Consider the following 14,780-nt stretch of genomic DNA (forward strand, 5'->3'; position numbering starts at 1 on the left):
GAAGCATTAAGATGAAAAAAACTAGTGAAGGTGATGGAATTCCAGCTGAGCTAGTTCAAATCCTAAAAGATGACGCTGTTAGATTGCTGCATTCAATATGCCAGCAACTTTGGAAGACTCAGCAATGGAGTTCCACAGGACTGGAAAAGGTCAGTTTGTTTTCATTTCAATCCCAAAGATGGACAATGCCAAAGAAAGTTTAAAGTTCCACACAATTGCACTCATTTCACATGCTAGCAAGGTAATGCTCAAAATCCTTCAAGCTAGGCTTCAACTGTACGTGAACTGAGAACTTCCAGATGTACACGCTGGATTTAGAAAAGGAAGAGGAACCAGAGATCAGACATCTGTTGGATCAAATGCCAACATCTGTTGAATCATAGAAAAAGCAAGAGAATTCCAGAAAAAATCTACTACTACTTCACTGACTATGCTAAACCTTTTGACTGTGTGGATCACAACAAACTGTAGAAAATTCTTAAAAAGATGAGAATACCAGACTACCTTACCTGTCAAGAAGCAACAGTTAGAACCAAACATGGAACAATGGACTGGTTCAATGTAGGAAAAGGAGTATGACAAGGCTGTATGTTGTCACTCTGCTTATTTAATTTATATGCAGGGTACAACATGCGAGATGCTGGACTGGATGAAGCACAAGCTGGATTCAAGATTTTCAGGGGAAATATCAACAACCTCAGATATGCAGATATTATCACTCTAATGGCAGAAAGCGAAGAGGAACTAAAGAACCTCTTGATGAAGGTGGAAGGAGAGTGGAAAAGCTAACTTAAAACTCAGCATCCAAAAACTAAGGTCAGTCTATGGTCACACCACCCTGAACATGCCTGATACTGTTAAAAAACTAAGATCATGACATCCAGGCCCATCACTTCATGGCAAATGTGCAGTGCTAAGTTGCTTCACTTATGTTCAACTCTGTGCAATCCAATGGACTGTAGCCTGCCAGGTTCCTCTGTTCATGGGATTTTCCAGGCAAGAATATTGAAGTGGGTTTCCATTTCCTCCTCCAGGGAATCTTCCCAGGATGGAAGGGAATCAAACCCACGTTTCTTATGTCTACCTGCATTGGTAGGAAGGTTCTTTACCACTAGTATCACTTGGGAAGCAAATATACGGGGGAGAAATGGAAATAGTGGCAGATGTTATTTTCTTGGGCTCCAAAAGCACTGCAGATGGTGACTTCAACCATGAAATTAAAAGATGCTTGCTCCTTGGAAGAAAAGCTATGATAAACCTAGATAGCATATTAAAAAGCAGAAACATCACTTTGCTGACAAAGGTCAAAGCTATGTTTTTTCCAGTAGTCTGGTACAGATGTGAGGGTTGGACCATAAAGAAGACTGAGCACCAAAGAACTGATGTTTTTGAACTGTGGTGCTAGCGAAGACTTTTGAGAATCCCTTGGACAACAAGGGGATCAGACCAGTCAATCCTAAAGGAAATCAACCTTGAATATTCACTGGAAGGACTGATGCTGAAGCTGAAGTTCCAATACTTTGACCACCTGATGTGAAAAGCCAACTCATTGGAATAGACCCTGATGCTGGGAAAGACTGAGAGCAGGAGGAGAAGGGGGGTGACAGAGGACGAGATGGTTGGATGACATCACTGACTCAATGGATATAAATTTGAGCAAATTTCAGAAGATAGTGAAAGACAGGGAAGCCTTGGGTGCTGCAGTCCACAGGGTAGCAGAGTTGTATACGACTTAGCGACTGAACAACAATGTATTTTTTAAATATTGGTAAGATCTAAAAGGATAGCCCCCCTTTCATTCCTGGTGTCATTAAATTTGTGTTCTCTTAGTTTTTCTTGATTGAATTTTTTGCTAGAGGATTATCAGTTTCTTTAGCCTTTCAAAAAGAATTACCAATTGACTTTGTTGATTTTCTTTATTGTGTAATTATGTAATTACATGGGTTATCGATTCTTGTTGAATTGTCTATTTAATCACTATGTCTCCTGTGATGGTTTTGGCTTAACTTCTCTTTTGCCTGACTTTGCTTTCTTTTGATTACTGTTTGCATGGAATCTCTGTCTCTACCTCTTCACTTTCATCCTATATGTGTCATGAAATCTGAAGTATGCAGTTGGGTCTTGTTTTTTAATCTACTCAGGCCACTCAACATTTTTCAGTTGGAAGGTTTAGTACATTTACATTTAAAATCATTATTGAAAGATCAGGACTTATTGTTACTACTTTGTTTATTGTTTTCTGTCTATTTTGTAGTTCTCTTGTTCTTCTCTTCCGTTGCTTTCTTTGTGAAGTGTATTTCATAGTGGTATGCTTTGACTCTTTTCTCCTTATCTTGTTATCCACTATACTTTTAATTGTGGTTACCTGGGAATTTGCATCAAGCAATTGATAGCTATAATAGTCTATAACTGAAATTAAGTACAATTAAGGTAACAACTTAAATTTAATAGCACACGGAAACTCTATATTTTACTATCCTCCCAACATTTTATGTAATTGATGTCAGATTTTATTTCTTTACATATTCTTTTTCCACCAGCAAATTTCTGTGGTTATAGTTATTCTTGCTGTGTTTGACTTTTGATTTACAAAACATGGTTAAAATCATGTGCTAAGATTATAATATATCAGTATTCTGTATTTCTCTTCATATTTATCTTTAGTAATGAGAGGCAAGACAAGATTAGTGGTGATGAAACCCCTCAGATTTTGCTTTTTTAAAATTTAAAAAATTCTCTCTTCATTTTTAAAGGACAGTTTGCTAGATAAAAAGTTGATGATTGGCAGATTTTTTTCTCTAAGTGCTTTGTATATGTTACCCTGCTCTCTCTGGTCAGCAAGGTTTCTGCTGAGAAATCTGCTTTATGACAGGAACTCCCTTATATGTAACAAGTCACTTTTCTTTTAATGCTTTCAAAATTATCTTTGTGTTTGAATTTTGATAATTTAATTATAGTGAGTCTTGGTGTAGAATTCTTTGGGTTCTACCTACCTATGAAATTTTGGGCTTCATAAATCAAGTTGTCCTTTTGCTTTCCCTAAATTTGGGAAATTTTCAGTCATTTCTTTAAATAAGCTTTCTGCTTCTTTCTTTTTTCCTACTGGGGCTCCCATAATGCATGAATAATTTTTCTGTATGGTTTCCCATGCATTGCGTATGAATAATTTTCACTTTTTTCATCTTGTTGTTACTGTTCAGTTGCTAATCATGTCTGACTCTTTGTGACACCATGGACTTCAGCACACTAGGCTCCCCTGTCCTTCACTATCTCCCAGAGTTTGCTCAGATTCATGTCCATTGAGCCAGTGATGCTATTTAATGATCTCATCCTCTGCCATCCCCATCTCCTTTGCCTTCAATCTTTCCTAACATCAGGGTCTTTTCCAGAGAGTGGGCTCTCCACATCAGGGGGCCAAACTATTGGAGCTTCAGCTTCTGCATCAGTCCTTTCAATGAATATTCAGGGATGATTTCCTTTAGGATTGACTGGTTTGATCTCTTTGACGTCCAAGGGACTCTCAAGAGTCTTCTCCAGAACCACAATTCAAAAGCATCAATTCTTTGGTGTTCAGCCTTCTTTATGGTCCAAGTCTCACATCAGTACTTGATTTGTTCCTCTAACAAGATAATTTGAAATAAGCTGTCCTTAAGTTAGGCTTCCCTGGTGGCTCAGATGGTAAAGCGTCTGCCTGCAATGAGAGAGTTCTGGGTTCGATCCCTGGGTTGGGAAGATCCCCTGGAGAAGGAAATGGCAACCCACTCCAGTACTCTTGCGTGGAAAATTCCATGGACAGAGGAGCCTGGAAGGCTACAATCCAAGGGGTTGCAAAGAGTCGGACATGACTGAGCGACTTAAGTTTGCTGATTCTTTGTTTTGCACAATACAGGTTGCCTGAAGCACTCTATTGAATTTTCAGTTCAGTTACCATGTTGAGTTTCAGCAATTCTGTCTGGTTTCTTTTTGTGTTTTCTGTTTTTCAGTGTATGTGCTGCTGAAGTGAGGACTGTTTTCTATTTTTTAATTAAACTTTGCCATTTGTTCATGTACTATTTTCCTGATGGTGTTCAGTTGTCTGTTTCTGTTCTGTTGTAGCCATTGAGTTTGAACCAATTATTTTGAATTTTTTGTCAAGCAGTTCATAAATCTTCATTTTTTTCAGGGTAGGTTGCTGGAGTTGTTTTGGCTTCCTTAAGTGGTATCTTATTTTGCAGATTCTTCATGATCTGTGTAGTCTTGCATTGGTGAGTGTGCATTTGAAGGAGCAGACACTTATTCCAGAATTTACAGACTGATTTCAACAAATAAGATCTACTGCCTTGTCCTTGAACCGATAGGACTGCCCCTGTCTTGTGGTCCAGCAAAGCTGGAGTCAGGTTATGTGGCTGCTGCTGGGGCTGCTGTTTTGTCTCTGGTCAGTGGGCCTGTTGGCAATGCATGGATGGGTGTCGCTTCCTCTGGGTGCTGAGGTGGGCAGGATTGCCTCCCTAGTGTGGTAAAGTGAGACTGAGCCTAGGTTGCAGGATGCACTAGAATCTGCACTCACATTCATGTCTGCAGTTGACAATCCTATTGTCAGGGATGCCAAATGGTGTGACTCCTTCTGGATGTCTGGGCAGACAGGACTGCCCAGGACCATGGTGGTGCAGGGTTGGCACCACATCAGGGAGCAGTTTCTGACTCAGTACTGTCTGAAGTTGGCAGGCATGTTGCTGGGTGCACACTGTTTCTGTGGGAGAATGAGGGTTGGGGAACCTCCTTTTTTGTCATCTCACTGGTGTCAGATGTGAATACAGAATTAACACGATGATATAACTAAAATCAATTAATATCACTCCTTATGGTTTTCTATGATTTCTGTTTCTGTTCCTGTAGTAGGAACTCTTTGGCAAACTCACTGTCTTATAAATTTCCATTCAGAACTCATTCTCTTCCAGGTTTGTTGACAAATACCAAGTTTTCAAGAGAAATGTCTAAGACTACCCCTTCTCTCTCCTGTGACTTTCTGAGCTTACTTAACAGAATAGACTCATCTTTTTCCCCATTTAGGTCATCTAAAAAATTCTTGGAATATTTTGTCATCAAAAATTATCAGAAAAATAAAATTTGGTACATTAAAAGTGGGTTAGTTATTATGTCAGTATGTCTTCTCTTGAGCCATTATCTGTCTACAGGTTGGCATGCACTAATGGATCCAGCCTATACAATTTTCTCTACACCAAGCCACTTGAGGAGTGGTTCATGGGGGAGAAAACTGATTAGACTAGTAGCAGAAAGCCTCAGAAAAGCTTTCTAACTTTGTCTAGACGATAGATCTCTACACTCTCATAGCCATTTCGCTCTGGTTTGGTTCTGTTCTTCATGTCTCTCAAGTTTGAGTGCCACACATTACGCATTATTTTCTTGGGCTCTGTAGATCCCAGGCTTCTAAATGAGAAACTTTCTTCTCCAACCAAAATAAAACATATGTTCCTGGTATTCAGCCATTACAGATGATCTGTCTTGGTCCCTGTAGTTTCCTGGACCTTAGATAAGGAATTCACATTTCTAACCAACCTCAAAGTATAGCTTGCTGGGATCCAGTCATTCCAAGTTGACCCTGCTTCTGGGTTTCTCTTTAGAAACTTGGTCATGAAAATGCAACTCTGATAGTAACTGTTAAATTCTCAGTTCGTATCCCACTCCTGCAAAGTTTTCACGCCACTGCCTGTGACATATTGTTTTCCATTTGCAAGCAAGGAAAATGAACGCTCACTGGGTTTGTTGTTATTTTTATCTTAGGATCTGTGCGTCTGATTGGAGGAGATAGACCCTGCTCAGGGCGAGTAGAAGTGCATTCTGGGAAAGCCTGGACCCCACTGTCTGATGGGAACTTCACACTCCCCACTGCCCAGGTCATCTGTGCAGAGCTGGGGTGCGGCAAGGCTGTGTCTGTCCTGGGACACATGCCCTTTAGAGAGTCCGATGGCCGGGTCTGGGCGGAAGAGTTCAGGTGTGAGGGGGAGGAGCCTGAGCTCTGGTCCTGCCCCAGAGTGCCCTGTCCAGGGGGCACTTGTCACCACAGTGGAGCTGCTCAGGTTGTCTGTTCAGGTGAGATGTAGATCAGGACTATCCTCCCTACACTCTCTGTTGGGTAAGAAAATCATGAGACTTTGCTGAAACTCTGTCTTCTTCTACCAGCGTACTCAGAAGTCCGGCTCATGACAAACAGCTCCTCTCAGTGTGAGGGGCAGGTGGAGATGAACGTTTCTGGACGATGGAGAGCGCTCTGTGCCTCCCACTGGAGTCTGGCCAATGCCAATGTTGTCTGTCGTCAACTCGGCTGTGGAGCTGCCATCTCCACCCGTAGAGGACCACACTTGGTGGGCAGAGATGACCAGATCTCAACAGTCCGATTTCATTGTTTGGGGGCTGAGTCCTTCCTGTGGAGTTGCCCTGTGACTGCCCTGGGTGGGTCTGACTGTTCCCATGGCAACACGGCCTCTGTGATCTGCTCAGGTAAGAGAGAGGGAAGGGCTATTGGTACTCAGGACACTCCTGGAGTGAAATGTCCCCAAGAGCAGAGAGGGAAGGGAAACTAACTTCAAAAGTTAGATATTTCATGATGAAATACAGGTTTTATCATTATTCATTCATGTTTCAGATCAGGGCAAGAAGCATAAAGGAGAATACATATTTTAAGTAGACACAGCTATTTAAGTATAATCATAGTGAACAATGTATAAGCAAAAAGGGTATACCTCACTCAGGGATTTTTCCCCACTGAACCATGTGAGAATTTCTATATCCATCAGATTCCTTTACCCGATAACCTCAGCATGAATTTCTTAAGACATTCATTCAAATTCAGGAAATTTCCATTTCACACAACATTATTAATTATTTTGAAATACACCTGAACTTGAAATTATTTTGTTTTGAAGTTATAGTAGAAAGGTTTAACTACAAATTCAGTATTTTTAATAACTCAGAATTATTCAGATTTTCTATTCATCTTTATGTCATTTCAAATGGAACTATTCAAAGAATTTCTCTACTTCAGCTAATTGTGTAAAAGTCTTGGCAAAGAGGGAGTGATGTCAGCATCATGGTGGTTTGCTTCCTTCCTATTTGCTTCTCTTTTTAACAACTAATTAACCATACATCCATGATTAAAAGCGCCTCTGTGAAAGTTGTGGGATCCCATAACTTATATCAAAGGACCAGGAAGATGGTCACTCACCTGGGCATCCACTAATAGGCGGGTAGACACTGGTACAGACTGGAGCCAGAAGGAGATAGTGAAGCTGTCCCAGCCCCCTGGGCCATGGTCAGGGAAAACATGGAGAAATGTGGTGAGTGCTCATTTGGTCAGATACCTATAGAAATTGTTAGAAGTCCAGGACTCCTGAAGGGAGATTTCATTGCTCTGTTGGAGCCAAAAAAGTAAGTTTGAATTATTGGAGAGGATTAAAGGATTTTGCCAGGGCTGCTCCTTACCCCAAGGTGACACAGCATAAATTTGAACTAGCTGGTGAGGCCTCTCTCATGGGTGAAAAGGAAAACAGTGAGCTCATGCCCACTTGATATTGCTGAGGAAACCAATTTCTCTCCAGCAGCACCCAGAGTTCTGGGGCTGAACCTCCATGACTGAGGGGAGAGAGGAAATATGAAAGATCATTAAGAATGTCAAAGAGTGTAAAAGGGATGTAATTCCTGTGACTACACTCAGGGCTTCAGCAGGAAGCCCATCCATAAGCCTCTAGGAGAATGTCACCCAAAGATCTCTCTCCCTGGGCCCATAGGTACTCCAAGTCCCTGAGGGTACTAAATCTTTAGTAAATCATCTTTACTACCACCCTTCCAAAAGCTGCTTTTGTGTGTTTCCAAGTGTGGAGATGAAAGAAAACTCCAGTAAATGGAGTGATCTCAAAAATCAGATTAGGGTCTGTGGGCTGGGAGGTAACCACAGGCTTGAGCTGTAGCTCAACATTCCGCAAAACATAAGAGAGGTTTTCAGCAGCCTTCTGAGTTTTAAGGACCAAAGAAGACATAAAAGCTTAAGGTATTTTCTATAAGATGAAGCAAGAAATGTAGAGTGAGTCTATATAAGGTCAGAGAAGAGTATATACCACCTGAAGATAATCAGTAAAAATTTAATGTGGTGTCTGCTACATCTAAGGCAAAAGCAGCAAAGCAAAATTTCAAGGAACTTGAAGGATTTAAAAAAGTAGTCGTCACCAAAGAGTAACAGTAACTTTTCAAAACTGACAAAGACATATGTCAATGACATGGATCTTTGCAATCAAGCTTGTAAAGACTCCAACACAGCTGTTTTGAGGGAACTGAATGAGCTGTAAGAAAAGACAGAAAGGCAATTCAATGAAATAAGGGAAACAGTAAATAAAAAAATAAGTGTAACAAAGAGAAGTTATAAAAAGAACCAAACAGAAATTCTGGTGCTGAAGAGTTTAATAAATGAAGTGGGGAAAAATGCAACAGAGAGCGTCTGCAACAGAGTAGATCAAATTAAAGATAGAATCAGTGATTAAAAATGAGTAAAAAAGGAAGAATATATCCTATGTGACTTATGGGTCTATGCTAACATAAAAATGTCTAGAAGAGAGGGAGAGGGTGGGAGAAATTTTATTTAAATGAATAATAGCTGTGAATTTTTCTAACTTGGGGAGAGGCTTGAAAATTCAAGCTGATAAAACTAATAGGTCACCTAATAATCCTAATGCAAAAGATCTTTTCTCAGAAACGTAATTAAACTGTAAAAAATCAAAGACAAAGAATCATAAAAGTAGCAGAAAAAATATTGAATAAAGTGGAATAGCTAAATGATTATTTAACATGCTGTTTAAAATTTGAAACTCTGCTGGTCACATGCAGGACCAGCTAGTTCACATTGCTTAGGGTTGTAGATTGACGACTAACATATAGTTCATCCATGTACACAGACTGTCTTCACTAATGACCAATGAAGAGTAAACCAAACATGAGTGGTACTTCTTTATACTAGCAAAATCTGGGGGGAAATTGGGAAAATTCCATTTATTAAAGTATGAAAACTATTAAATATGTAGGAAGAAACTTAAAATATCTAAAGGGCTTGCATTGAAAGTCATAGAGCATCTAAAAAAATAAAAATGTGTACCATGTTCATGGATTACAAAACTTAATAGGCTGTCAATTCTCTTCACTTAATATACAAAATGAACCTAATCCTAATAAAAAACCAAGCAATATTTTGTAGAACTTTACAAGCAAATTCTAAATATTTATTTAAATGTGAAAGAAGTGGAATTGACAAAACAATTTTGAAAAAGAAGGGGAAAAAGAAGTATGCTAACTTCAAGTTTCCTACTACATATCCACAGCAACATGGCCATTGAATGAGAATAGCTAAATGCACCCATGGTGGATTCATGTCAATGTATGGCAAAACAAATACAATACTGTAAAATTGAAAAATAGAAAATAAACTAATTAAAAAAAAAAAAGAATAGCGAAATAGATCAACAGAACACAATAAAGTTCAGTAACAGACCCAAACCCACGTATATGTTGACATTCTACAAAGGCATAGAGATATTTCAAAGGGGAAAACATATTCTCTTCAAAAAAAAGATCTGCTAATTGAATATCTGCATGGGGGGAAGAAAATGAACCATGATCCTTATTTCACATTGTAAGCACCATTCCCCCTATCCTCACCCTGAAGAAAAACACCAGTCCGTCAGGGTAGCTCAAGTAAATGGTTATTCCCATATAAAATTTAACTACAAAACTGGTAGAAGAAAAAGTAAGAAAAGTTATCATGATTGTGGAATAGGCAAACATTTCCTAAGTCACACAAAACATTAACGATTAAAAACTGAGATGTGATTTTCATTAAAATTAAAACTTTTTGCTTTTTGAAAAAAAAATTAAGAAAATGAAAAGGCATTCAACTGATAGGGAGAAATTAATTGCAATACATATATCTAACAAAGGACTTATAACAAGACCAAGTGAAAAATTTATAACAGAAAAATAAGTAAAGAACTATCCAGTTTAAACATGGGCAAGATATTAAGAAAGACACTTTCCCAAAGATGATATACAAATGGTCAATAAGCAAATGAAAAGATACCAAATATCATTAGTTATTAAAGAAATTCAAATTAAAGTATGAGATATCAATTCACAAATCAGACTGGCTAGAATTAAGGAAACTGACAATTCCAAGTTTGGAGAAGGTTATTGATCCACTAGAACCTTTATACTTTGCTGATGATAACGTAACAGAAAACAACTCTTAGCAACTCTCTGTTACCCAAAATTTCTGTTACCCAAGAGGGATGAAAAGTTATGTCCACAAAAAATTTAGGCAGAAAAGTCAGACATGTTTATTTAAAAGAGTAAAAAAGTACAAGCCACTCTAATTTTCTTTAATGAAAGAAAGGAAAACTTTCTTTGGCATAGTCATACAATGTAAGACTTTAACAATAGAAAGAATAAGCTACTCATAAATCCAACTACACAGAAAATCTCAAAGCATGATAAGTGAAAGAAGCCATCTAAAAGGGATTACATATTGTATGATTTTATTAAATACTCAAAAAATGCAACTAATCTATTATAATAAAAGACAGATCAGTATTTGCCTGGGTCTCAGTTTGTGAGGCTTTTATTGGTTTCAAGAGGCACATAGGAACTTTGTGAATAATCCTATATATTCGGAATTTTAACTGTGGTAATGGTTACGCTGGCACATGCAATTGTCAAACTTAAGAAAGCATACTCAAAATATGTGTATTTTAATGCATGAGAATTATACCTCACAACAGAAGATTTTTGGAGAAGGAAATGGCAACCCACTCCAGTATTCTTGCCTGGGAAATCCCATGGATAGAAGGGACTGACAGGCTACAGCCCTTGAGGCCGCAAAACAGTCAGACATGACTTAGCTACTAAACAAACAACAGAAGATTTTACTATTTGTCTTTTGTTTTTAGTTTAATTCTACTTTAGTAAAAAAAAACATATTTTTAATTATTTTACTCTTTGAAAAGTTTTTGGATCTTTCTTTTTGTATAATATATGATGAGCCTTGGAAAATGACCTGTAAGTGCTTGAATAAGGGGTATTTTCTAGTTTTGAGAGGTGTGTTTGTTAAATCACCCCACTCAAATGTTCTAAATATTTAGTGACTGGCTTTGCTTGTTTTGCTCTATAGTTACTGAGGCTGAAGAAAGGTGTTTCTGGTTACTGTTGCCCAGTAATAAAGTACTTCAAAATCTAGTCACTTACAGCAACCATTTTATTTTGCATAAATATCACCATATATTTTTCCTTCAGCCCCAACTGTGTTTCCTCACTTCCTTTCAATCCTCATTGACAGCATTGCCCAAGCCCATGAGGCTTCTGCTAATAAGCTCCTTCACTCCTTCTAGCTTCTGCCTGTTACTTTGTTCCAAAAGCAATGTCACATGTTTTAGGTGGCATCCCAAATTTGAGCCATTATGGATAAAGATGGTATGCATATGCATATACAAGTTCTTCTGAAAACAAACACTTGGTTGGTCTTTAGTAAATACTTAGTAGAATGGTAATTATAAGTGTTTGGTACTATTGCTGCATAACCAAATTTGCAACAAAACTTAGCATCTTAAAACCCCTTTCTACTTTTGCTCACGATTTCCTGGACTTGGAGTCTTATCAGGTTGCAGCCCAATATCTGCTGGGACTAACATCATCTGGGGACACAACTGGGCTGGGGATCCAGGATGGCTTATGAGGACAAGCCTGGCAACTGGAAGGTCAGCTGGGTTGAACTGAGGGACCAGAGACCTGCATATGGCAGTCTCGCCAGGACGACGAGAGTCTCAACAGGGCAGACTTGCCCTAAAGCAAAAGTCCTCAGTGATTTCACAGGGCGCTGCATGAGTTTTCAGACCTACTGCTGAGAGTCAAGCAATTTTACCCTAACCCCCTTCTACTACAGAATCTGACATGACTGGGGAGCTTGGCATGCATGCATGCATTGGAGAAGGAAATGGCAACTCACTCCAATATTCTCGCCTGGAGAATCCCAGGGACAGAGGAGCCTGGTGGACTGCCTTCTATGGGGTCGCACAGAGTCGGGCACGACTGAAGCGACTTAGCAGCAGCAGCATTACTTACTAGGAATTCACGAAGATCAGCAGACCTTCAAGGGAAGGAGGCACAGACGTCACTTCTCAGTGACTGTAACAGCAAAGATTATGTGCTGCTGTTCAGTTGCTCAGTCGTGTCCAATTCTTTTCGATCCCCTGGAGTGCAGCACGCCAGGCTTCTCTATCCTTCACTATCTCCCGGAGTTTGCTTTAACTCATGTCCTTCTGATCATTGCTATTTCTGCAGGAAACCAGACCCAGGTGCTGCCCCAGTGCAGCGACTCCCTCTCTGAACCAACAGGCTCTGCAGCCTCAGAGGAGCGCGCCCCCTACTGCTCAGGTGAGGGTCCCACAGGACAGAAGACGCTTCTTATCCGGCGCCTCCCACCCCCTACCCACGCCGGAGTCACCGCTCCATTGTCCAATTTCTCTCTCCTCAGACAGCAGACAGCTCCGCCTGGTGGACGGGGGCGGTCCCTGCGCTGGGAGAGTGGAGATCCTTGACCAGGGCTCCTGGGGCACCATCTGTGATGACGGCTGGGATCTGGATGATGCCCACGTGGTGTGCAGGCAGCTGGGCTGTGGAGAAGCCCTCAGTGCCAAGAGGTCTGCTCACTTCGGAGCGGGATCAGGACCCATCTGGCTGGATGACCTGAACTGCACAGGAAAGGAGTCCCATGTGTGGAGATGCCCTTCCCGGGGCTGGGGGCAGCACGACTGCAGACACAAGCAGGACGCGGGGGTCATCTGCTCAGGTCTGCGCTGCACACTGTCCACAGGCAGGCGGAGGGGTGGGGCCCTGGAGGACGGGGGTCTGAGCCCTGAGGGAGAGATGCTGAAAGGACCAGAGAAGAAAGCTTCCTCCCATGGAGCCTGTGTTTCCGGCAGACGTGAAGACTAGGTGCTTTCACTTCCTTCTGCACCAGCTGACATTCTGGTCCTTTCTTCCCACCAGTGTTTCCTGGCAGAGCCATTTCTTACGGTTTCCACATGAAAGCAGTTCATGTGGTAGTACAGTTCTACTTCAGTTCCCTGTGGTAGTACAGTCTGGAGATCCTGTTGACATTGTAATGAAAGCACAGATTTACTCTGTTCAGTTCTATACCGTAGGAGTCTGACAAGGGTCTCTGTAGACCAACATCCCAGTGTCCAAAAGGCTGCTTTCTTCCTGGAGGCCCTGGGGGAGAACTCCTTTCTCCGTCTTTTCTGGTTCCTATTTGGCCTCATTCCTTGGCTTGGAGCCCATCTGCTTCTTCAGAAACATTCCTTCCCCTGACCATTCTTCAGTGTCTCATCTTCCTCTAACCACACTCTGGAAGAGTATTCCAATTTTAGGGATAATTAGATTGGGTTTATATGGTTAATTCATAATATTGCAGGTTAGTCTCACCATCCCAAGCTCCTAAGTTTCTTGTCTTAATAATATCTGTAAAATCCCTTTTGAAATATGAGGCAACATTCACAGGATTGAAAGACTGGAACATAGACATTTGTGGGTTCACTGTTCTGCCTGTTTCTCTACTACCCACATCCCTTTCACATGCTCTTTTACAGGTTTTATCAGGAAACAAGGCTCAGGCCCTTTCCCTGCAGGTGCCTATGTTGGTCTTTCTCTCTGTTCATATTCACTACATCATTGTGGTAGAAATAGAAAGACAGACATTAATGGACAAAGTCAAGTACAAGGGAGACAGATTTCAGTCTTGTCACCTAGTGGGTATCTCCTCAGCTGGGTCAGGGGTGAGTGTTCACAATTTCTGGGAAAGAGGAAAACCCAGAGCACTGAGTGGGGTGCTCACTGTGTCCCGTCTCCTCCCTTTCTATCTTAGAGTTCCTGGCCCTCAGGATGGTGAGTGAGGACCAGCAGTGTGCTGGGTGGCTGGAAGTTTTCTACAATGGGACCTGGGGCAGTGTCTGCCGCAACCCCATGGAAGATGTCACCGTGTCCATGATCTGCAGACAGCTTGGCTGTGGGGACAGTGGAACCCTCAACTCTTCTGTTGCTCTTAGAGAAGGTTCTAGACCCCAGTGGGTAGATGGAATCCGGTGTCGGAACACTGATACCTCTCTCTGGCAGTGTCCTTCTGACCTTTGGAATTACACTTCCTGCTCTCCCAAGGAGGAAGCCTATATCTCGTGTGCAGGTGACTTACTGTCTGTTTCTGTGTGTCTGTCCCAAGCCTGTAGGGTGTCAGTAGTGAGATTTTATATTTTAAAATATCTAAGTGATGAGTTCAAGTTGGGTCCACAAAATGACGTTAGGATGGAGCTAATTTAATCCACATTTCAACCTGGTTATTTAGAGTTTTAATTTGGATATAAGTCACATAACATTATATTAGTTTCAGGTGTAAAATGTAATGCTTATATATTTCTGTATATTGGTAAATGATCACTACAATAAGTCTAGTAATATCTATCACCATATATCGTTACAATTTTTTGATTATGAGGAGAATTTTTCTTACCAACTTTCAAGTATACAATACAGCATTCATTGTAGTCACCATGCTGTACATTACATCTTCCTGGAATTCACTTTAGAACTGCAAGTTTGTACCTTTTGACTACCTCCACTTGTTTTGCCCACATCAATCCACCTCTGGCAACCACCAAACTGTCCTCTGCATCTCTGAACCCTTTTTTTCTTTTTTGTAT

The 14,780-nt window shown here is 40.7% G+C and overlaps 1 protein-coding gene across 7 annotated transcripts in view; it reads left to right on the top strand.

Annotated features, from left to right (window-relative positions):
• The window catches only part of LOC145544784 (antigen WC1.1-like), a 45,901-nt gene that overhangs the window by 5,678 nt on the left and 25,443 nt on the right, over positions 1-14,780 (top strand). For 6 of the 7 annotated variants that reach the window (XM_081587968.1, XM_081587969.1, XM_081587970.1 and 3 more), the window contains exons 3-7: positions 5,782-6,090; positions 6,181-6,498; positions 12,370-12,462; positions 12,563-12,877; positions 13,952-14,266. In XM_081587968.1, coding sequence (XP_081444094.1) covers positions 5,782-6,090; positions 6,181-6,498; positions 12,370-12,462; positions 12,563-12,877; positions 13,952-14,266 — 1,350 coding nt within the window. The remainder of the gene's footprint in view (positions 1-5,781; positions 6,091-6,180; positions 6,499-12,369; positions 12,463-12,562; positions 12,878-13,951; positions 14,267-14,780) is intronic. The other variant, XM_081587974.1, reaches the window with a different exon arrangement.

This window comes from Giraffa tippelskirchi, chromosome 4 (assembly GCF_054371585.1).
Source record: "Giraffa tippelskirchi isolate mGirTip1 chromosome 4, T2T-mGirTip1v1.2.pri, whole genome shotgun sequence".
NCBI lineage: Eukaryota > Metazoa > Chordata > Mammalia > Artiodactyla > Giraffidae > Giraffa > Giraffa tippelskirchi.